This window comes from Acipenser ruthenus, chromosome 12 (assembly GCF_902713425.1).
Source record: "Acipenser ruthenus chromosome 12, fAciRut3.2 maternal haplotype, whole genome shotgun sequence".
In the NCBI taxonomy this organism is placed as follows: domain Eukaryota; kingdom Metazoa; phylum Chordata; class Actinopteri; order Acipenseriformes; family Acipenseridae; genus Acipenser; species Acipenser ruthenus.
In genome coordinates this window covers 11,151,159-11,176,625 of record NC_081200.1, presented here as the reverse complement: position 1 = coordinate 11,176,625, position 25,467 = coordinate 11,151,159, and the positions used below count along the sequence as shown (strand labels likewise).

General features: G+C 39.3%; 1 protein-coding gene across 4 annotated transcripts in view; it reads right to left on the bottom strand.

Moving 5' to 3' along the window:
- The window catches only part of LOC117416974 (uncharacterized), a 138,175-nt gene that overhangs the window by 22,477 nt on the left and 90,231 nt on the right, over positions 1-25,467 (bottom strand). For all 4 annotated transcript variants that reach the window (XR_004546665.3, XR_004546667.3, XM_034028500.3 and 1 more), the window contains 2 exons: positions 12,605-12,745; positions 6,246-6,288 (listed from right to left, as the gene is read on the bottom strand). Coding sequence is in view for 2 of the 4 variants with exons in the window: in XM_034028500.3 (XP_033884391.3) it covers positions 6,246-6,288; positions 12,605-12,745 (184 nt within the window). In the remaining 2 variants the exon portion in view is untranslated. The remainder of the gene's footprint in view (positions 1-6,245; positions 6,289-12,604; positions 12,746-25,467) is intronic.

Here is a 25,467-nt window from a genome sequence, read left to right as displayed (position 1 = left end):
AACCTGGGAGCCCACTCTTCCTTTTGTTTTAATGCATGCTAATGTTCGCTGCACTTGTAGTTTCTATGTAAAGCCATTGATACAGACTTCTTGTATGAATTTATTTTTAGTACTACTATGATTGAGTGTTTAAAGTTATGTACCGGTATGTCTTTACGTTATGCTTGACAAGACCATGACTGAATCGCTGAGAGTGTTCAGCACGTAATTGTGGTGCGCTTAGAGATAAGTGAAGCTTCAGATATTTATTACTCTTTACCAGGTACGATTCTGTAGCCAAATGTAGCTTAGCTTACTATGCCTTTTAGCACAACCCTTGGTGTTAAGGGCTTCCATTGAGCTGCTGATAACCCATCAGTAAAAATTGTCAAACCTTGACATTGCTTTGATGAAAGGACTGTCTGTAAAGAAGCTAACTCTCCAGATACCACAAGATCTCTTTTAAGGTACTTAACTGGGGCTGATTACAGAGCATGCCAATGCTATCTCCATCTTATGAAGGGTTTTCAATGTCTCAACAGATAAGCAACTGGCCTGGAGATGGGAGTTGTGCTTTTATTACAGTGTGCTTTTATTAAAAAATAAAATAAAAGCATAAATCCTCACCATTGCCCAAGCCAAAAATAGTACTCCATTCTCATTCACTCATAAGCAAAAGCCAAATATATACATACTTTTATTTATATTTATATACAATATAAGATAAACTATAAAAGGTCAGCATGGAACAAAAACTGGGAATAGAATTGTCAGTGCTGGTCATTTGGTAGACTATGCTGCTCACATTCTAGATCTTCTAAAAATTAAAATGTTTCTTAGGTTTTCTGCAAATGTGGTAGATAAGGCCACTTGCTTGTTACACCACATTCAAATGTAATATAATTTGTGAAAAGCAGGAGCTATAAAATCAACATAAAACAAACAAAAAAAATAAAACAAAACAAACAAAGACAGGCACTGTAAAAGACAGATGTGGCTATTCTACTTTCATATCCACTTTCCAGGATTAAAAACAAGATACAAATCTGTTAATCTGTGAAAGGAAGCAGCTTTAATAAATGAAAAGCAAAACACATACTTCAATATGCATGTTCTTGCATTCGGTACTCTAAAAATGTAACAATTACCTTATTAGCAATAGCTTCACAATTGCTACATGTTTTCATTAAAGCCCTAGGAAGTCATTATTCAGTTTATCTGTTACAGTAGTTCAAATGGAACTGACTCCAAAGTGATCATGAAAACATCAAACCTAGATATTGCTTTAATAACCTATTATCTCCACTGTTCTGGCTCAATGCACCAAGTGAAATCAACAGAAATAATCAGTAGAAACAAGAGGCACATGGACTTAATTTACAAACTGCAGGAGCAACACCTTAATGCCATTACATTACACTATGTAACACAATTTTTGTTCCTGGGTAGTAAGTGTTATTTCCTAATTGCTTATGCCTCAAAAGTATAGAAAATGGCTATTCCCCACAAACTTTGCTTTTGTAACAAGGACAGTGATATTTTGAAATTTACCTATTTCTAATGAGAAAACGGGCACATTTGTGTCTTTTCGTTCACATAAAGTCAGAAAAAAACAACATATGAATCCAAATTAACATGTATTTATACTAAAGTAATACAAAAATGACTACAAAAGATTTAGAAGTGAGTAGTTTTTCGAGATTTACGATTATACTGTAAATCACTTTCACGAATCAGCCCCCAAATGTAGTCTCCCATCATGTTCTCGGTATACTGTTCTCGGTATACTGTCCTTGGTAGCGGCGTTCAAAGTCCAGTATATCCTGGTGGAAGCGCTCGCCTTGCTCCTCTGAGTACGCTCCCATGTTCTCCTTGAATTTATCAAGATGAGCATCAAGGATATGGACTTTGAGGGACATCCTACAGCCCATTGTGCCGTAGTTCTTCACCAGAGTCTCAACCAGCTCCACATAGTTTTTGGCCTTGTGATTGCCCAGGAAGCCCCGAACCACTGCGACAAAGCTGTTCCAAGCCGCTTTCTCCTTACTAGTGAGCTTCTTGGGGAATTCATTGCACTTCAGGATCTTCTTTATCTGTGGTCCGACAAAGACACTGGCTTTGACCTTTGCCTCAGACAGCTTAGGGAAGAAGTCTTGAAGGTACTTGAAGGCTGCCGACTCCTTATCTAGAGCTCTGACAAATTGTTTCATAAGGCCCAATTTGATGTGCAGTGGTGGCATCAGCACCTTCCGGGGGTCCACCAGTGGCTCCCACTTGACGTTGTTCCTCCCCACAGAGAACTCGGTCCGCTGTGGCCAGTCCCGCCTGTGGTAGTGCGCCTTGGTGTCCCTGCTGTCCCAAAGGCAAAGATAGCAGGGAAACTTGGTAAAACCGCCTTGGAGACTGTGGCAGAATGAGGGTACTGCCCTATGTTTATAGTGTGGGTGTATATGTGTGTTTTGTAGTGGTAGTGGGTAATTAAAGGGTTAATTCACTAGCACTTTAAAAACATGTGAGAATGTGGTGGAGGGTTTAATTGATTAAGTGGGTGTAAATTGCTGCACAGGTGTGTATATAAGGGAGCACTGAGAGCACAGGTTTAGTTGGTGTTAGGATTCTGGAGAGTGTAGAGGTGTTCTTTGTTCTTTGTATGTGCGAGATCTGTTTTTGTTTAAACTGTTTATTTTGTTGTGTTTTGTTTAATAAATACGCGCTGTAGCGCTTTCACCTGCCCTCTGTCTCCGAGTCTCCCTACCTTGCCGCCTGTCATCCTGTGACAGAGACCCATCAGGAATGCCACCATTTTGAAGTCTCCTATGACCTTGATGCCATCTCAGAAAAATGCAGATATGTATCCACTTAGGCAGCTGGAACTAAACTGAACTGATGGGCTTAAGGCCCCTGTATTTATAGTACTATTTATATTACTGGAAAGTTCTAGAAAGTTCTAGAAGTTACTCCAAGTTTACTCAGCACTGAATCTATCTGGAATGTTCTGGAAAATAGGTAAATTTCAAAATATCACTGTCCTGGTCACAAAAGCAAAGTTTGTGGGGAATAATAGCCATTTTCTATACTTTTGAGGCATAAGCAATTAGGAAATAACACTTACTACCCAGGAACCAAAAAAAAAAAAAAAAATGTGTTACACAGTGTTATCAATATACCGTAAGACTGGATTATCTTAATTTATTTGCAGAAGCTACATAACCAACAGTTTGTTAACACTGTGTAAGTGGATAATATCATGTATCAATGATTTGGGCGACATTACAAATGGTAGTATGGAGCTTGAGTTATTTTCCTTGGTCAAATGTATACTCAAATACAATCTCTCACATTAGTATTTGCACAACTGAATTATAACATAGTTTCGCAGACCCATGAAGTCAATACAGTGTGAAAAAAAATAAACAAGACAAGCTAGAAAAAAGATCAGCTGTACAAGGAAGACAATTAAGTACCAGTATGATGAAAATGTTCCCATGGCGTAGATCAACAACATGTATGGAAGAGTATAGAATAGGAAATAGCAGTAACAGTTACATGAAAACGGGATAAGTGGTATTTAAGAGTTCAATAATGTTATTCTGGTCAAAAGGTATTTTCAAGAAGAAAATCCTTAACTACTGTGGCAATTGAAAATAAGTATTTAAAAACGAGGGAGGAATGAGATTATAGGATTAGAACTGCAATACTCTATTTTGCATTAAGTCTGTGTTTCTGCAACTTGACAAAAAGAAATGTATGCAGATTTGTGTCTTGAATGTTTAAACTAATACATTATTCATGAGCAAGTCACACTTGAATATCTGCCTCTGTAGTGATTTACAGAAACAGAGCCCAAGCAATGATACAACAAAGGTTTTTTTATTTATTTATATATTTTACAATTCAGCTGCCATTATAAACTCAGTAACCATTCAGATGTGAAAAAGGTACAAATAAATATTTTAGAACAGTGGTTCTTAACTTGTGTGGGGGGGGGGTGGTGGGGGGACTTTCTAGGGGGCACAGTCAGCATTCTAATACAGTGTAATAATAAAAACATCAAAATAAAAATGTCTACGTTTGAATTTTACACTCCCAAATATGTGTGTGTGTGTGTGTGTGTGTGTGTGTGTGTGTGTGTGTGTGTGTGTGTGTGTATATATATATATATATATATATATACACACACATACATATGCATATATATATATATATATATATATATATATATATATATATATATATATATATATATATAACATTTTATTTTACCTATGATACCGGTACTCACTGGCGATTTTGTGCTTAAGAATCAGTAATGGTTCAGTTTCTGACGCATTGTATTGTATTCAGTACATATAATGGATCGGTTTGTGGTGCATGAAAAAAGCAATTGTGCACGTAAATCATTGTCTAAAATACAGAAAGAAAAAAAGTTACTTGGAAATTGGATTTGCCTTTGTCGGCAGTGGAGATGAACTTCACCCTCAGTGTGTTGTCTGTGGTTATATTTATTAAAAATTGTGCAGTCACAGAAGGTTGTAGCGATTTATGTAATGTAGGATGACCCATTTTAGAAAAGGTACAAGGCATGTGTGTTTTTTTGTTTTTTGTTTTGATGTTGGGCAATAAAATTGAACATTGGGATTAGGTGGTGTTCTATGCAAGGTATACACAGGATAATATGCACTGGAATTTTGGCAAATAATTTACTATGATTGGTTGATTTCTGATGTGTTTTATAATTCTTGCTATTGTGGTGGGAGGGGGACAAAATATTCTAACTGTGGTACTTAATAATAGACACGTTAGTAAATAACTAACTCGGCAACTATGCTTTCCTCCGACTCCTTTTAATAAAAGGAAATCAATATCTGCTTAAATGCTATATTTGGACTGGAGCAAGTTAGGAAGGGATGCATTTGCACTGAAGGGATGCATTTGCACTGAATTTCGTATCAGCATTGAAGTGTTCAAAACAGGCAAATAGAGGGACAAAAATGTCACTATAAAATAAAAACGCCTGAAAAAAATGATATTATTGTTCAGAAATATTCATTTTATTGGCACCCTCTTGTGGTCGTAGAATCAGTATCTATCAATCTATCTATCTATCCACACACAGGGGTGTAGTGCTATATTTAGAAGTGAGGGGTCGCTATTACCTACCCTCACCTCCTGCCACCCGTTTCCCCATACACTCAACCGAACCGCAGTTTATCACTCTACATTAGTTACATAACTGTAACTCGCGAGTCACAATGGTGAATGTATAATGGGTTCCATCTAACTTTAGCTATATTAAGAAATGCACAGTAATATCGTGCTGTTTAAGTGGGGGATTACGAAGCGAAATAACATCACATCACATAAAATTACACACAACCTTCATACAACTTATTAACTTAAACATAAAAAATCTTTAAATTATTATTATTATTATTATTATTATTATTATTATTATTATTATTATTATTATTAATAATCATATGCATAATTACCCCCCCCCCCCCCCGTATATTTAATGGTTTGGTCCAGAATCAGCTCATCTCACTGTCCTCCTATTGCAGCCGCGTAAAAGAGTGAATGAGACTGACGTTTTGAAACAGAAGTGCATTTGTTGGCAAAAAAAAGATCTGTGTAAGGCCACAGGTACCCTTTATTTGTTTGTTGCGATTGAGTTTTCTTTTAAATAAATGTTTAGCTTAATTAATCTACTTGATTGATGATATAGGTCTAAAAACAAGAACTGTTCCAATTGTCACATCTAATTGTAAAACGCTGACACCTCAAAACAGGTTCCCTACACTTCTCTTACTCATTATTCTAGACCAAAGGCACGCGATATTCGAACTTTTTCATTATTTATCTCAAGGGTTTCTTACGGCTATTGTATTCTTTGCTTATTTGTATGGGTTATACACATGTATATCTATCTCCATATATTAATAGGAGCAAAACAGTTAAATATTCTACAGGTGAAGTACAGAAGCGGTGCTCTCCCTACACACACACACAAAGTCTCTCTCTCTCTCTCTCTAGATTAGAACAGGTTGACTAGTTGCCACTTAAATAAAATAAATTATGTTCTGCAGTTTATTTTTGTGTTTGTTTTTTAATTGCTAAATCAGTCTGTACCTAAGACACTCGCTGTTCATTTTTTAAGTTGTATAATGCGTACGCTATTTAAGTAATCAGTAATTAGCATCTGATCCCTGAGCCTTGGAAGGTTTTCCCATCAACATTGTGGGGGTCATTTCTAAGCTTGAGCTTACCTTTGTTAGTGGAATTGTTGCTATTTCTCCTAATTTTTCTGATCTGTTAAAAAAAAAAAAAAAAAAAAGAAAGGTTAAACTAGACATGGGGGTCGAACAAAAACAAAGCTTGCCAGGGGGCATAATGTAACCTTTATTAGAATGATTTGTAAACATGAAGGAAAATAGATGTTAAAATGATTAGTGTTGGAATGTGGAAGAATATATGAAGTATTTGTATTGTTACCCGATTCTGAAATACAGTACAAATGTTGTAAAAACAAACGGTTTTATTTGTACTGGATAATAACATTATTCAAAGATGACTGAGTGAATGATGTCACAAATCTGAAGACAATGGGTCCATTGAATTGATCGAACCATACCACGGCTGCCATTAAAATCAATCAAAAATAAAAATCTACTCCTTGTGTTTTGATATGTTTTAACATCAAGAAATACACTAAATGAGATCACTAGCACTCTTTGAGTACTCATTCTTTTTGAATGGTGGTGATGTTAGTACCCGGCTGTTTGATCAACCGTATTAGGGTGGCAGTGTGGAGTAGTGGTTAGGGCTCTGGACTCTTGACTAGAGGGTCGAAGGTTCAATCCCAGGTGGGGGACACTGCTGCTGTACCCTTGAGCAAGGTACTTTACCTAGATTGCTCCAGTAAAAACCCAACTGTATAAATGGGTAATTGTATGTAAAAAAAAATAAAATAATAATAATAATAATAATAATAATAATAATATAATTGTATGTAAAAAATAATGTGATATCTTGTAACAATTGTAAGTCGCCCTGGATAAGGGTGTCTGCTAAGAAATAAATAATAATAATAATTACACCCCACTATCTCAAAGCCAACAGGCTGTACTAATTTGAAATTAATTTGACATCACAGTTTTAAATTGTAAATATCAGAAGCCAAAAATTGTTTTTTTAATCTTGTGATGAAAGAGTACATCCAGCAAGGGCTCTATGTATCCAAACCCATTACTGCTGCTCTGTTTCAAGTCAATTAAGCTCCTTAGTGGATATAACAAAATAGACAGTTTACCCAGAATGCAGAGATTCAACTCAAGCCCAACCAAATGGATTTAAGAAAAAAAAAAAAGTTGTTTCCTCAGGTCACAGAAAAATAAAACAGGAAGATTTATATAAGCAGTTTTCTGGCTATTTGAAAAAAATGTGTGAAAAAAAGTTGTTACTGTAGGCACATGTGGCGGATGTGATGCTAACAATGCCTGATTACACTTTATTCTTAAAAAGCATGTAAGTTACCTTCAAATAAAATCTGAGACAACTTCTTGTAATCATTTTATTAACCAATGAGAAATTCTAAAATTGCATAATATTGTTGGGTGTTAGGTGCCACACTATGATGCTAGTGCTCTACAGACAAATGCAATTGCAGACACTTCCTAAGGTGAAAGAAAAGACTAGGAGTTTATGGGGTACACTTGCAGTAGGTAGGCCTAAATATTCTGACAGGAGAGTGAATCAAATATTACTGCAGTTTCAAAGTGAGCTATATTTACTTATCAAACACAATCCAAAAATGTTATCTGCATGTCCCATTGCATCAACTGTCTTGTTTTGATTTCATCCATTTTAGCTGAATTTGGCACTTGAGGGTTTTTTTTTAGCAGTATGTACTTGAAGACTTTCATTCAACACTTGACACAATGCTTTGAAAAAAGGTAATTTTTTGCCCACTGAGGATAGAAATACAACCACAAGCAAGGTTCTGGCTAACAGACAGTCAGTCTTATTAGTGCAGATGCACACTGTCAAGTGCAGTAAGATTCAAGTGAATTAATGTACAAAACAATATTGAAACATCTTAATACAGCAATCTGACAAACAGAAACATACAGGGTGAATGCAAAATTGTGATCTTTGTGCACAAATATACTGAAAAGGGATTTTTAAGGAATGTATAGTGTAATCAACTCCATAATAAATTTGGATCTAAGAAAAGACAGAGGCTATACAAATGTATTATTTAAACAAGATACTAACACTTACTGCTCATATAACCACTCTTCTGGTTGTGGTTGACCCAACCACAGAAGGGATTCACCACCAGATGCACTAACCAGATAACTAAGATTCATCCAGGGCACAAGGCAAGCAGTCCACAATGCTACAATGTTAAACAGTGTGCATGTAGAACACCTCAAGACATGGTCCAACCAAGTTGCTTTTGTGGGTTGCGTCAAACATGTGATACGAGAAGGAAAACTGAGCAGTAACATGAAGACATGCAGTGCAGAGAAACAGTTTGTGAACACCAATGATAATTATGGAAATTCCATAGTTTTACCATGAAGGCCTTCTTAAATCAAAACCAGTCTTTACTTAAATATCCAATAGGGTTTATATTAACCAATTCCATGTCTTTTGAAACAAAATGATGTATGAATTAGACAAACAATGAGTAATTAAGATTCAGGGTATGTAAAAAAGTAAGTGAACCCTTGGTTTTATCAGCTCAAATTAGGGGATAATTACAATCAGGTGTTTAAATAATTAGTTAGATCTTCAGGGGTGAGTTTGGGAGGCCCCACCTCAGAAAAACAGTTATTGATGCTCATCAGTCTAGAAAGGGTTAAAAAAAAACATTCCTAAGGATTTGGGGCTCCACCAATCCACTGTCAGTCTACAAATGGAGAAAGTTCAAGACCACAGTCACTATCCAGAAGCGGTCGTCCTACCAAAATCTCTCCCAGAACAAACCGGAAAATCATCAAGGAAGCCACAAAGAACCCCAGAGTAACATCCAAGGATCTGCAGGCCACTCTCGCCTTGGCGAATGTGAGTGTTCATGACTCAACTATCAGATAAAGACTGAACAAGAATGGTGTTGGAAAACATGGAACAAGTATTGAATAGCAGTTTGCTACGCATGAGGAATGACGGCTGTATTCATGTTATTTTTCTGAAAAGTGATTTAACATTGGATAGAAAAAACTGTTAGTTCCAAAAATGCAAGCACTGCTGTGATAGATGAAAGCTGCAATATGGTAGAGAAGTTAAGATTCTTTTGTGTCAAAGCAAATGGCTGGCCAGCAGCACACGGCTGTACAAACAAGTCCTTTGATCTCCAGCCCTGACATGAAAGAAGCTTGCCCTTCAGGGAGTCCACTGGGGTATAAAACTAGTTAAACAGGTTTTTGCTTAGAAAATACAGCTGGTTTATGAGGGGGTCATAAAGCTAGTCTTCAAAGGGACCAGAAGAGACCAGGCTCTAAGACTTCAGAGAGATCCAAAGAGATAGTGCCACTGGGATCAAAGGGTCTTAGGCAAATCGGAGAGATAGGAACAAGGAAGATGACAAAAACCAGATGTATGGACCTTTGTGGCACCAGGGTCTGAAGAATGCACTGAGTTCAGAGATCTTCACACTAGATCACACACACACACACACACACACACATACACACACTCACACAAAATGGAATATATGGTAACAGGATAATGAGTTGTACCTTTTCTATTGGTTAAGTGTCAGAGAAAGAGGAGGAGAGAGACACCTATGCAGAAGGGTATTTAATGTCATGCAACGATTGTAAGAACGAGTATTCTGTTTGTCCTGTACCTGGGACCAGACTCCCTGCATATTTCAATAAACCTAACAACTGAGTGAAGAAAAGGACTCTGTGCATTTTCTTGAATCTACTTACTCATCATCCTCTTTTTTAAGTTACATCAAATGGTGTTCATGGAAGGATAGCGAGGAGGAAACCACTGCTCCCTAAAAAGAACATTGTTGCCTGTCTGAAGTTCAGCAAAGAGCACATACATGATCCACAAGACATTTGGAACAATGTTCTCTGGACAGACGAGTTAAAGGTAGAACTTTTTGGACCTGGACGGCTTGCCATCATTGACACAACCATGAATTCTGCATTGTATCAGAAGATTCTAGAGGAGAATGTCAGGCCATCCGTCCATTAGCTGAAACTGAACCGAAAGTGGGTCATGCAGCAAGATAATGATCCTAAACATACAAGCAGATCTGCAAAAGAATGGCTGTCCATGTTTTAGAATGGCCTAGTCAAAGTTTGGACTTAAACCCCATCAAAATGTTGTGGCAGGACCTGAAGCGAGCTGTCCATGCAAGGAAGCCCTCAAATGTCACCGAGTTGAAGCAGTTCTGAAAGGAGGAATGGGCCAAAATTCCTCAAAACCGATGCGAGAGACTGACCAACAGTTATAGGAAACGCTTAGTTGAAGTCATTGCTGCTCAAGGGAGTGCCACCAGTTATTGAATCTAAAGCTTCACATACTTTTTCACACATGGATATTGAATATTGAATCATTTGTGGATAAATAAATGTTGAAAAAGTATCATGTTTTTGTGTCATTTGTTTAATCAGGTTACCTTTATCTATTATTAGGACTTAGATTAAGATCTAATAACATTTTAGGTTTGAAATATGTGAAAATCCCAAGGGGTTCACACACTTTTTCTCTGCACTGTAGTAATTTATAATGTGCATATTCCAAATAAATTATTATATTTATGTTTATATAACATATTAGTTATTAAACATTTGGGCTGTAATATTTGTTTCCAATGTCAAAATACAATATTATTGTATTACATATACTGTGAAGAAGGATATTTTGTCTGGTTTGCCACCTGTTAAGAAACCCTTTCCAATTTCAATACAGATCATGCAAATGCTCCAATTTCCCATAAAAGTATTGTACACACAGGTAATAGTGCTGTTCCAGTGGACTTCCTTTAATGCTTTCAGAAAAAAATGACTCTGGAGCAAATTAATTTAGAAACTAATTATTTCTTTCTGAAAATGCCTCTACAGCATTCCTCTCGGTTGCTCTGAATTGTGTGAATCCTTCCACATCCAACCTGTAATTTTTAAATGTTCCACAGCTTTGCTTATAAATTGGATGCTTCGTATTTTCTCATGCTTCAGTGATCCCATGGCTTCCTCCCATAGTTTTGCCATAGTTTTGCATTGCAAACATACATATTGTCTGATGTAGGTGCACTGAACCAACGGAGCCAATCAGTGCCTGGCATTTCAATCTGGAGATGTAGGTCTTGAGGATTAGTATGGTGAGCCATGGGATTTAGGTCTCAAATACTGGGTTAGACACTGACTATGAAGTAACATCCAATACCATACTACATTTAGTTTAAAATGGGTACAGTAATAACCCCACAACATATTATGCTGTAATAAGTCTCTATCCCTACCCCATTCCCGAGAATATTTAGACTTTATATTTAGTTACGTAAGGTGTGAGAATTAAACAGCTATATAGGGTCTCAGCCAACTTTACACGCCCTTAAAAATATAATTGGTATGTACAACAGCGTCTCCTGATAGAGCCACAAAGGATTCTGATGCCATTTTAAGTAACACATTTCACCCAACAATGGCCCATGCCATCCTGCAGATGGCAGAATTGTTCTGCAGAGCCAGGACTAATCAAATTCATTATTTTAGAGAACAGACACCTGTCTATGAATGTGTGAAGAATTTTTAACAAATAGTGTATTTCACTGGAATTAATAATAGTAAAAGAACGAAAGAAAGTCTTTTGTTTATGCTCATACTTATGGCCTTCAATGAATCGTCGTTTGGATTAGGCAATGCGGTTTAAAAACTATTTAAATCGATTATTATGCTTATTGCAAGATTTCTGAAGCTGACTGTACCATACTGTGCCTTACCAGGAATAATTCTAAGAAACAAGTTGCCCTGGCTATTTTAAATAGAAAAACCAAGTGATATATAAAACAACAGACTAAAAATAAATAGCCCTCCAATTCTTAATTTCCTACCAATATCAAGTTTCAGCAAGAACAAAGTAAAATTTGCGTTATCTGTCGCAAACAGATGGCCTTCCAATAGGTTTGTGGACCTTCGTTCTTCTATAACAGTTTTTTTTTGTGAAAATGTACTCAAGCAATTTCAGTGGTAACAGACAACAGGTGAATAATACACTGATGACTACATGGACACTCATGAGTGGACATAAAAAATAATAATAAAAAAACAACACAGCAGTTATTATTAGTTAAAAATATGCAGGTTCAACAATCGTTTAGCTTTTTATACAACATAACACCATTGAAAACAGCAGTTTAAATACTAAGCAAGGCTGAAAAGTAACTATACTGTAACCGTTTAGTTAATTTCTTAAGTGACAAATTTGTGAAATTTATCCACTTGCTCTCAAAGACTTCATTGCACAGATCCAGATCAAAAATATTTTACCTAGCGTTTGGTGTAAAAATAAGTACTATTCTTGTTGGATTGTTCTTAGTGCTGCTTTGGAAAACATTAAAACCACTCTTGTTTACCAGTCAATAATTTCAAAAGCATGTACTTACTCCTCCAGAGAGATATTGGAGTAGATAAATGTGTAAACTGGCACAGTCACTTGTGAAAATGTCATGCTGTTATTTAAGATTTCATCCTCCAAGACTTTTCTCACAGACATCTGGGGAACAATTTTCAGCACAGCCCAGCACCTGCATGAAGAACATAGATAAGCGATCATTTCCCTGAACATTTTAAGATATTTCATATTTTTGACACCATAGTATTGGTTTGGGGGTATTCTGTTTACTGTTCTGAGCTAATTCACACTAGACCTGCATCTGTAAAGCACTGGTATAAAGTAAAGTGTAACATTGCAAGTAAAAATAAGAACAATTATTGAATTTGATTTAAATAAATAAATAAATAAATAAATAAATAAATAAATAAATAAATAAAGAAGACATTTTGACTGTATTTGAACTTAAACTAGTGCAACAAACGTGCAGGCTATTGTTGAGGTGTTCCAAGTAAATTGCTCATATTGCAGACTGACAGGAAAAACAATCATTTAGTTTGAACTCAATAAAGTGTGTGTTGGTGGTGGGGCAATGAGTAAAATTTGCTCAAATGAGCAATTATGTTTGCTCAGTTGCACAACCATCAGGAAGATGGTTTCTTTACATGAAATATGAGAGAGACTAATATGAGAGTATAGAGTCATCAACAACACTTAACAATAAAATATTGTCAGGTTCATTCTTGGAAGCTTATATAGTAAACCTCCTACCCCTAAAATCCTGGAAGAATCACAATGTCTAGTGTCTAAGGAGTGTTTTGGAGAATTGTGTACTGTACAATGAATTATTTTGAGTATGGATCGGACCCTTCTTCAAAATGGAGACGACAACACTGGTCACTACAACATCTTAAACACCACGCTTGGCTTTGGGGAGGATGCCTTTGTGCACTATTAATTGTCCTACACACGCAAAGAGGATAATCTGTCTATCTACATCTTTAGATCTAATTCACAAAAGAAAGGAAAATAGGTCAGAGAAGTCCATGCTATTTATATGTTATTGAAGCAGAGCTCCACCTGCTTCTGTGAAACACATAAATGTCAAACTCTCTTTGAAAACATTTTTTAAACTAATGAAAATCCTCAGAGCAGCACTGGAGGGAGAGCAGACTCAAGGGCGCACAATTGTATCTATAGCCATAACAAGGAGACTGTCAGGGTATATAACTTGTCAGTCAATGCTGATTTGAATTTCAATTGGTTTGGAAGAGGTAGAGTTTGGTGGGGTTTTTTTACACACTACTGTAAATACTGAATGAATTTCTGATTGTTTGACAGTTTAGAAATGCTGACATTTTGAATGTTTACCTTGTGCATGGTTATTGTGCATTTCCTTACCATGGCCAAAACTTTTCTTACTTTATTAAATGGGTACACTATAATATTCCCATTACAGAAACAAAGCTATATTACAGAATAACGAGATTTTTGTTTTTTATGATTTGATTGAAACAAGCACTACAAGACGTCCATCACGGACGGGCAGGACGGCACTGATTCTAAGTGACAAAGTGTTTAATTTGTTCTGGGGGATTCTGTACAGTACATTACCATTCATTAACTACATGTGTGTTTATATATCCCCTATGTTACAACACAGCGCATTCATTCATTCTGTAACCATGTAAGATATACCATATGTTATGGCTTGTGATGAAATCATTAAGTGTGTGTACAGCAAACTTAGGTTTGTTTTTCAGTGATAGTCCAATATAGTGATCTGAGTCTACCGGGGGCAACTGTATGTGCTTATGATTACATAAAAAAATGCTAGGAAAAAATGGAGAAATGTCAATAACCATAAACTAAGGGAGTCTTCACCATTCAGTATGAAAGCATGCTATAAAACTCAAAGAAACTGTACTTTCATTGGTGCAGAGTTGTAAAACCAATAAACAAAATATTTATTTGCAGTGCCCCATAATGCCAGTAAACTACAGCACTTGATTTTCTCGTTATAAGGCAGAACACAAATTTCACAGTCTCTTACCCATGGCTACCGACTGTAGCATTATAAAGAGGGAACACTATATATATTCAGAGTGTCCTGGACTACCTCAGATAAGGGCCATGTAATGCACTGCAACATGTCAGGTGCTGCTGATTTGCAAAGATATTGATAGTAGCCTTATAAACAGTTGATACAGCTCCTCTTGAAGAGAAGAGCCGTCTGACTTCTACTCGAGATTCCGTAGCGGGACTACCCTGATGGCTTTCCAATGTCATCTAATTTTGTCACGGCCATTTTTTATCCAATTCTCCCTCAACTACATCAAGCACACCTGTAATCAAGGGGAATTACATACTGGGTAATTACCGACAAGAAAAATGATTTATCCCCCTGTGGCAAAGTGGTTTGCAGTGCACAGGTGTAGAGGTGATGTGATACGTAACAAAAAACAGACAACAAATGTCATGGCTCAAACAGTTGTTTATTTTTGTAATCCCGGTCTGGCGAACGCAAATAATAATCCCAGGCAATACACAACAATGTGTATTGCACTGTTCTAAACAACAGGTTACAGTCCTGAAAAAACAAACACAGTATATACACACAAAGACACAAACACGATCACAAGTTCAGAGTGAGTGTTAATGTGCAAGTGGTGAAATACAATATTAGTGTAGAGTTGTGAAGTGTTGTCTGTGTTGGTGCTGGCCTTAAGCGACAGCTCCCGATACCTGTTAGTCGTCTAACACAAAATAACAACAAATGAGTACAATTCAACACCACAAAACAAACAAACACTAAACACTCATGGTACGTTTCTGGTTTTCCTTTTGGTTCACTCCCAACTATAACAAAGGAACAGATCACTTAGCCACGTCCCCTTTTGTTCCATCAGTCACGCCCCTTTGCTTAGCGAGTACAACCGTTTCTCCCCCAATCCGCGGTTGCCACATCGCTTCCCATCTGGGGCGATGACTTGGTGTACCGTAGCTTCACCCCCTTTCTAGATGGCCGACTTTCACCTTGACCTTGAAATGAATTGTCAGACCATCCAGTCCGGGGCACTCTGTTCCCTTTACACAGATTAATTCTTTCTCTGTCACACCCCCCTAAAGAAATCTTGTTTAAAGATTAACAAATATGTGTTCATCCTTAAACCCTGGACTCTTCATAAGAACCTTGTAAAAAAATGTTAAAACAAATTAAAATCCCTTATTTATTTTGGGATTTTGACATCAAGTGTATAGCCAGAATGCCATCTTATAATTTCATATTAAAGAACTATGAAATTATAAGATGGCATTCTGGCTATACAGTGTACTTCTATAAATATAATACAGTGCAGCATCAGCTGGGCACACAACAATCTTATTATAGTAAGTCACTTATCTTTTAATTTATTTAAAGTGTTACTGAAAAGGCTGTAAGGTTTACAACAAAACATTACTTACTGCCTGCTGTATTCTACATATTCCTGCAATAACTATTATTATTCTTTTTTTAATCATTGTAAAATTTGCCCTTGGCCTTAAATGAGTTTCACATCAGGTCCTTGTCATGAAAATATCTTGATGCCTCACAACATCTAGTGTCAGCAAAGACCATGCATGGCGCAGGAATTTGTGTCTATATGACATTTTCCCACAGAACTACGAGGGCTAAATGCGGCTCTGTAGCATAGAAAGTTGAATTATTGCTTAATGTATTGTTATTTGGTTCTTACTCTACATTTTTTTGTTTGTCTGTTTGCTTTTAATAATAACTAACATTCAAACAATATTTAATTTTGATATAAATGATGGACAAGACCGACTTCATTATCTCATATTTTATTCAAAGATTGTACTGTAGTGGATTTTAGAATCATAAATAGTTTAATAGATGCATTTTGCTTTGAATGGTTGCCTTTCAGGCAAAATCATAAACCCATTCACGGCCCTGTGTAGACCCCTGTGAGCTGCACATTGTTTTATTCACTAGTTGCTTCCCTGATGCAATACTTTAAATGTACCTTTATTTCATACCTTTATCACCATGATACTGCAGTATGGGCAGTACAGTCTTGACTTTGCAACATGAAACTCAAGCCTGCCGCATCCATCAGTATACTGATGCTAAAGATAAAAAGTGCTGTCAGAAATAATACAAAGGATACAAAACAAAATGTATATTTAAACAGAGGTTTCAACCAAACTAACTGCTTTCATGAGCACCAAAGTGCAAATGAAAAAAGAATGAAAACAAAACAACGGGCAACCAAAAAAGGAACATTATTTGTTTATTTAGCAGACGCCTTTATCCAAGGCGACTTACAGAGACTAGGGTGTCTGAACTATGCATCAGCTGCAGAGTCACTTACAATTACGTCTCACCCGAAAGACGGAGTACAAGGAGGTTAAGTGACTTGCTCAGGGTCACACAATGAGTCAGTGGCTGAGGTGGGATTTGAACCGGGGACCTTCTGGTTACAAGCCCTTTTCTTTAACCACTGGACCACATAGCCTCCTTGTCGCAAACCAGATAGGACAGGCCCATAAGGGACACTGCAAAACTTGCAGCAAATGTAAAACGTGCTACAACTCCCATATCTGACAAGCCAACTTGAATTTTAGCTGCCAGGTCAAGGTCAAAGTCAAAGAAATGCATATAATGAATTCTGTAGGAAGTGGTAGATTTTCTACCTCATTGTCCGAAATGATCTCAATATTTACAGTATATCTATGCAAGGGTCATTGTAGCTTGCCATAAATGCAGTAGATATCGAGTCACTTACTATACAGTCACTTACTATTTCTGTTTAAAGCAGGTTTCTTTATACAGCGACTGCAGTATTCACATACATTAATTTATGGACACTTCTTATGGATTAGAGATCCCTCTTGGTTATCTTTTATACTATTTAACACATTTTATAACTTGATAAACAGAAGAGCAATGCAATATATGTAAAGTATCTAAAAAAGGATTTCAATTAATTGTTGTGACTAATTTCGTATCACACAAGTTCACTGTAATACCTCCTCAGCAGTAGTCATCACAGCTGGTGTCCCTCAGTGATCAATGTTCAGTCCTCTCTAGTATTCATTTATGATGTGCCACAAGCAATGTCTCACACTGTGATCTGTTCACTGATGACTCAATTATTTGCTACACAGACAACAACTATAGCTGGTAAACTAAATTAAAATTCAAGAGTATAATGTGTGTGATTTGTTAAAAATAGATCGATTTTGCATAATTTCACCACGACCTTGTTTAGGCTTCTAGATGTCTATTTTTTATGTTAAACTTTGAACTTACTTTAGAACCACTACCATAGCTAATATATACAGTCGCCAGCGCTTAGAACCGGCGCGTTTGTTTTTCACCCGCAGTAAGCGATGGACGGTATAAACTCCCACACAATAACCTGACATTGAAAATGTCCCCCAATCACCAGTACAGTAATCAAAACAAACAAGTGTGTATGCAGTTAGAAATCTTTATTAAGGCACTCATTACACTAATAAAAAAAGATGTATTAAAACCTATGAATATAATAAAAAGTACAGTAATCCATCGCATATCAGACTGCGATGGGACCAGAGTAAGGGTGGATATGTAAAAAGGCAGATAAATTAATCCTGTTTTAAATACCAGTCTACACAGCTGTAACAATTACTATACATTATTATTGTTTTGAGATTCAGCTTTTATTAGGGAGCGCCCCTGAAGCCCTTGTTTAAAAAGATACAGGGTATTAATGCAGGAGATCGAGATGGAGGTTGAAGCTGATACGCCCTTGCAGGGTTTCCAGGATATAATGAGACAGACAATAGTTGTGGTTCAGAGCAGTAGGAAACAGCTGTAAATTATTACTTTTTTAGCTTTTAGTGAACAATAGCTCTCATTCCTCTCCTCTCACTCACAAACTCAACCTCTCAACTCTCTCTCTCAATTCTCCCGCCGCCAGATCCAGACCTGTTGCCACCCTCCTCAGTGACGCACTCACAAACAGACAGTCTTTCAGCTCTAAGTCACACAAGCACCAAAACACACAGAGAACGCTGTTCTAGATTCGCACATACTCTATTTATTTATTTATATGCTCTGAGCACACTCTTAAACCCAGGGGAGATGTTTAAGGAGGACAGAGATGTTAAAAACTCCTGTAAGTGGTTTTGTTTGTGCACTGGACATGCTATATGTCCAGACAACTTTTTAATCATCAAGAAAATCAACAGACTAATTTGCTTTGAAGTTTTAACCCTTTGCAGTCCTATGTCGGACCAGGTCCGACATTACAATTTTCCCTTTCCGGTCCGATGTTGGACCCGGTCCGACATCATCAAAAAGACGTCAAGCACAGGTCTCTAGTAATTTTTTCTCTGGAAAAAGCAGAGAAACCTTTCAATGGCCAAGTGAGACCAATAGGAGCCGAGAGAAGCCGAAAAAAAGGGGGGCGGATTTAAGCAATACACATAGCCCCTGCACCACAGAGATAACAAGGACATAAGCAAAATATTTGCTTCCGCATCCAGCGCTCAAAGAATATCACGGACATTTGCAGAGCTTTTTGAGATGTTATAGTAATAAAATAATGACTTGGATCGCATTATTGAGGAGTTTGGTGATAAAACAAGTGATCAGGAGATGATTTATCAGTATGCACAACTATGAAGAGGTATGTGAAAAATACAGCGAACAAGGGGTGGGGCGGGGCTGGAGATGCAGTACTGAGTGTCCTGTTGATATGCAGTGCCTTTTAAACCTGTTTTACTGTGAAAAAAATACTTTTAAACAGCACGTGTAAAATAAACTGCATGTGTGAAAATAAATTGGACCTGACTCGCCCGAGAAGCGCTGAATAAATGGACCGCTAAGGGTTAATGAATCAGAGCAGTAGTAGTGCTTGGTTTATTAAATGCTTTAAAAATTGGACTGGTTGGTTGCGCAGACCACTGTAAATCCCAAGTAAAAAGCAGTCTGGGCAATCCAGTGCTTTACAGGTTTAACAGCATTAGTACTTCAATACAGTAGTATGAATATGGTTACTATACATTTTAGCCTTCAGGCTATGCATGCATAAAGCTAAAGCGCCCACCGCTACGTTGTAGAACATTCAATATATCACTTTCTTAAGACTAAAACATAATTTCTAGACCTTATAATGCATCCAATATAAACACGATATTACATTCAAATATATGCTTACCTTCCAGTATATGGAATAGTGTAGGATATATTGAAAAATAAGAACAGTCTTCAAAAGGCAGAGACTAATTTCGACCAAACAGCAATCAGTTTTTCAGAGACCCTCAGAGCATGGACCACATCAGCTTGCAAGATCAAGTTGAATGGTATCAAATGGGGTCTTGCTCTGGGCTTACATAGGATTTTCCCTCCATTGAAGACATCAGAAGTCCCAAGTAAATCTAATCATTACTTGGCCTTGACATTTCTTATCTTTAAGTTAATGATACATTCTAGAAGGATCTTGTCAACTCCTTCTTCAAAACTGATTGGATATAACTTCTTGCCAAAAAATATTGGAACATGATTTCATCTCTCTCTTTTTCCAATTCCTCCTTTTTCTAAAAAGTCAGTTAGACCAAAGAATCCTTGCTATAATATAATATGAGTATATGTGTATATATGAGAGATGTTTTTAATATGCAACACCAGCTCTATTTGATTAAGCCGGGTCAAAAATATATGTCCCTCTTAGCCGTATATTATGTTACCAGTTTAACAAATGTGTGTTAACAATGTATGAGACAATGACTGCCATTGAATAAGCATACAGTGGTCAGTTCAGTTATTTTCATTTACATTTTAAACTATAAATGAACATGTTAAGTATAATAGCCTTATTTAACTGTGCCATTCTCGGACCATGGCTGATCTCTCTCTCTGTTTCTAAAAGTTGCCTGCTCAAGCAGGATTCAGACACCCTGTTTTCTTGCCAAGCCTACTGTTTTGATTAATATGAAACACCATTGTAAGCACTTCTCCAAATTCACCGCATGAAGTCAGTTTTCTCCCAAAGAAAGTCGCTACTTATTTGATAAGAACTGATATTGGATACAACTCCCCAAATTTGTGGAATGCTCCCTTCGACTGCAAGGTTTTCTTATCATAGAAAGACCTTGGATTTAAAACTGCAGACTACAAGTAAATCTCACTTTGACTGCCAAAAAGAACCTTCCATATCTAGCACCGCTCTGCTTGCAAGCAGATAAGGGCAAGGTTATTTTACTGTCGGTTTTTTGTGTACTAAAATTACTGAATACAGTTTACACTTTGTCTAATATTCCAACTTAACAGTTTCTGTTTTTTATTGCAGTAAAACCTTTATATAAACTAAACATTTATATTCTTTAATTTAATGGATATTGTAATGTCTAAAAGACTTTTTGCTTAGTTAGTGAAAGAAACTGAACTAATTCTTAAATTCAATTAAATGCTCGCAACGTTGCATTGTTTGTTGACTGACAGAGTTCCAAGCGTTCTTTAGCAAGTGCGCAGCATCTAACAAGAGACATTTTATTTACACTGAGGTTTCGTGCTGATCGCTTTTCTCTTTCCAGCCATGATTGCTTACTGTTGCAGTCAGTGCTGTTTTTTCAAACTGTAAATAAAACCTGACAGTGCATACAGGGATTAAATAGCCAAGGTACAGTACAGGGGTAATCGCTCAGTAACAAGTTGGAAACAGCTGATTGATTCATTTATCAAGCTTTTTTACTACAGTAAAAGTGCTGCCTTTTTTATTGAGATCTATGTGAATGGCAAGGTGACGAGGTGAAAACAGCTGATTGGTGGATTAGTAAGAGCGATTACTACAGTATAAGCAGTGCCTCTGTGTCACAAAGACGGCCAGAGTGGGTGGCGTCAGACCGGAAGCAGGAAGGAATTCAAACACAGAGACGGTGGTTGTGATGAGCTGAGTGCAATGGCTGCACCCAGCGTTTAATAACAAAATAAAAAGGTTTAAACAACGGAATACAAAACAGGACACGGTGTAACGATCACTCTGCACAACTGAGAAGCAGTTGCACTGTCCTCCCTAAGGAGATACTACTGGCCCTATTCCTATAGCTAAATAAGTCAGCAAGAGTGACAGACAGCAAAAGCAGGGACGTCAGAGGTGTCAATTTCACAAACAATCGGTTTATTATTGTGAACAATAATGTCAACAAATGAAAAAATGAACAAATGAATGAAATGAATAATGATAAGAAAGTAATTCAAATAATTGCAGGTAACAAGTGAGACATAAGATGGTACAGATAAATATGTAGGGACAAACAGAAGGCTAAACAGATTCACAAAGTAGAAATGAATGGTGTCCGGAGGGTCTCCAATAAACCCACACTCACAAACACAACACACACAGATAAAGACCAAGGATAAATAAATAGATACAGACGAAAAACAGTGACTTGTGGAAACAATTACATTTAACAGTCTCTATGGCAATGGTGGGAAAATGACAGGTAGGCCCAACAAGTCCAGTAAAGCAGGGTAATTGAAATCCATACAAAGTAACAAAATAACAAAAAATACAGGACACAAAGTTTCAAATTAAAGTAGAAAAAATCCAAACAAAAAAGAAATGATCTCACCCACAAATAAGGCAGTCCAGCAAAGTGTCCCGAAATGATGGCGATTGTAGAAAGTTGAAAACATTGAGTACGTTGAAATTGTTGAGACTGTCCAGTAGTGTTGAGTTGAATGGTGAACAGTTGTTTGAAAAAAATCAGGAGGATCAGGAAAAAATGGAGGCTGTCACACATAAAACAACAATCACTAAACAGACCTAGAAAAACAGCTAAACTTAAACAAGTAACAGTGAAAACAAAAAGAGCAGTTTAGACAAAGCGCAGTGACAAAAGAAAATGAACGGATGCACTGGAATTATCTAAGGATGGTAATGGATTCACTGAAATTTAAGTAGAGAAAATGCTGTAGTTTAATGGATTCCTCTGAGAAAGGGAGTCCCTCTCAGGCCTGATTAGCCAGCTTTAATACAACTGCTGGCTACTAAGGAGCTCTGAGATTGGAGGGGTGGAAATCTGAATGAGCCAATGGGGAGAGAGGATGAATAGAGGGTGGTTGCAAGGAACTATGGGAAATGAAGTTTTGACCTGGCCAGGCTACTGACCCTAATTAAAGGGACAGGTGGGTGAGACTTACACCCACATTATGTAGCATGGGAATTGCTACAACGGCACTTGACGCCAAAATAAACAGACAGACAAAACGACTGACACTTAACAAACGGTGCACGGAGACAAACAAACACGGTGAGAACAAACACTTATCTTTACTTCTAATGATTTTAACTCTCCTCTCTCTCTCTCACCCGTTCTCCACTCTCTGAACACCTAACCCTGACTGAACGAAATGTGCGTCTATATATACTATTGTGCTGGGATTCAATTACTAATTAATTATTCACTTGAATCCCAGCACGTGAATTAATTCTGTGCAACCCCGTGCTCACATATTACATTTAACCAGCACGTGAAGTGATTTGTGCTCTCCTCGTGCCTAAATACAAATCTACACTTTTTAAATACACGTGAAACACAGACCCGTTTATATCCCGTGTACCAATCTATACACCAACATTTACACACGCAACATACAACACATAACACAAATGCACACAGGGGCGGGGCGCTTTGCCACATATACCCCCCCTTGTGCGCAGCACACATGGCCTCAACGGCCACCTCCCCCCTTAAAAATCCAGCAGTCCAGGACAAAGTCTCGGGCTGGGAAGGGAGGCTTCAGTAGGCCCATGGCTGGCCATGCTGTCAGCACCCCTGCCGGTAGTGGCACGGCTGACAGCCTGTTGGTCCCGTCCTGCAGCGAAAAAGCTGCGGGGGCAGGTGGTCCCCCGACCTCCCCCTTCTTCGTAGCCGGCAGCTCCCTCCTGTGGGGCTCCGGCCACAAGAACTCCTGCAGCGAAACTGCTGCTGGGGAAAGTGGTCTCCAGACCTCGTCCCCCTTCTTTGTAGCCGGTAGCTCCCTTTGGTGGGGCTCCGACCACAGTACTGCCGGCAGCGAAGAAACTGCAGTGGGAGCAGGTCTCCGGACCTCCCCCACGATCTCCGGCAGCGAAACTGCTGCAGTGGGAGCAGGTCTCCGGACCTCCCCCACGATCTCCGGCAGCGAAACTGCTGCAGTGGGAGCAGGTCTCCGGACCTCCCCCACGATCTCCGGCAGCGAAACTGCTGCAGTGGGAGCAGGTCTCCTGACCTCCCCCACGATCTCCGGCAGCGAAACTGCTGCAGTGGGAGCAGGTCTCCGGACCTCCCCCACGATCTCCGGCAGCGAAACTGCTGCAGTGGGAGCAGGTCTCCTGACCTCCCCCACGATCTCCGGCAGCGAAACTGCTGCTGGGGTTGGTGGTCTCCAGACCTCCTCCCCCTTCTTCGTGGCCGACAGCTCCCCTTTCTGGGGCTCCGGCCACCGTACTCCCCGTGGTGGAGGTATGGGAAGCAGAGACAGCTCCTGCTGTTCTGCTTCTGGCAGTGGCAGAGGCAGAGGCAGCTCCTCTGCTCCTGGAAGTGGCAGAGGCAGCTCCTGCTCCTCTGCTCCTGGAAGTGGCAGAGGCAGCTCTTGCTCCTTTGCTCCTGCCGGTGTAGGTGGCGGAGGCAGAGGCAGCTCCGGCTGCTCTGCTCCTGCCGATGTAGGTGGCGGAGGCAGAGGCAGCTCCTGCTCCTCTGCTCCTGGAAGTGGCAGAGGCAGCTCCGGCTGCTCTGCTCCTGCCGGTGAAGGTGGGAGCAGCGTGTAGTCTCCTGCCGATGGAGGTGGGAGCAGCGTGTAGTCTCCCCCTTTTTCAGGGGACTGGTGCTGCTCTGCCTCTCTTGCAGCGGACTGGTGCGGCTCTGCTTCTGAAGGGGAAACCAGCAGGCATTCTTCCTCTGCTGGTTGTGCTGGGGAAACCAGCAGGCATTCTTCCTCTGCTGGTTGTGCTGGGGAAACCAGCAGGCATTCTTCCTCTGCTGGTTGTGCTGGGGAAACCAGCAGGCATTCTACCTCTGCTGGTTGTGATGGGGAAACCAGCATGCATTCTTGCTCTGCTGGTGAAGGTGGGAACAGCTGCCTCTCAGGCTTCGGATTCCCGCGGTCCCCCCGTCTGGGCGCTGGACGCTCGCGGTCCCCCCGTCTGGGCGCTGGACGCTCGCGGTCCCCCCGTCTGGGCGCTGGTTCCTCCTCTTCATACTGGGTGGGGCATATGGCTAACGTGTGCCCATAAGCCCCACAGCCAGGGCATAACTCTGCTGCGAGGTTCTTTAAAAAAACCTCCCAGCCATCATCCTCGACCTCCTCCCTTTTGGGCTGTGGACGCCCCGACTCCTCCCTTTTGGGCTGTGGACACTCGGGTTCCCCCCACTCAGGCGTAGGACGTTCGGGTTCCTCCCACTCAGGCGTAGGACGTTCGGGTTCCTCCCACTCGGGCTGTGGACGCTCAGGCTCCTCCCACTCGGGCTGTGGACGCTCAGGCTCCTCCCACTCGGGCTGTGGACGCTCAGGCTCCTCCCACTCGGGCTGTGGACGCTCAGGCTCCTCCCACTCGGGCTGTGGACGCTCAGGCTCCTCCCGCTCAGGTACTGGAGAGGGCAGCGACTGCTCCTCTCCCTCTTGCTCACTGGAAGGCATCCCTCCCATGTCTGCAGCTAGGTAACCCAGCACCACAATGGTGAGGTCACGAACGGATGCCGGGTTGTGCTGTTGCTCCCAGTCCTCCCATCGTTTCCCATCTCGCATCTGCAGTGCGTGAATAACCATGGGGAGGTCACTGGCGAAGTTCCCCTCAGGGTGCACCAGCCAGTCCCATATTTCCCGGGACGGTGGGGAACCCGGTGGCAGTGGGGGTAGAGGGGTGGCTACTGCCCCGTTGTGGC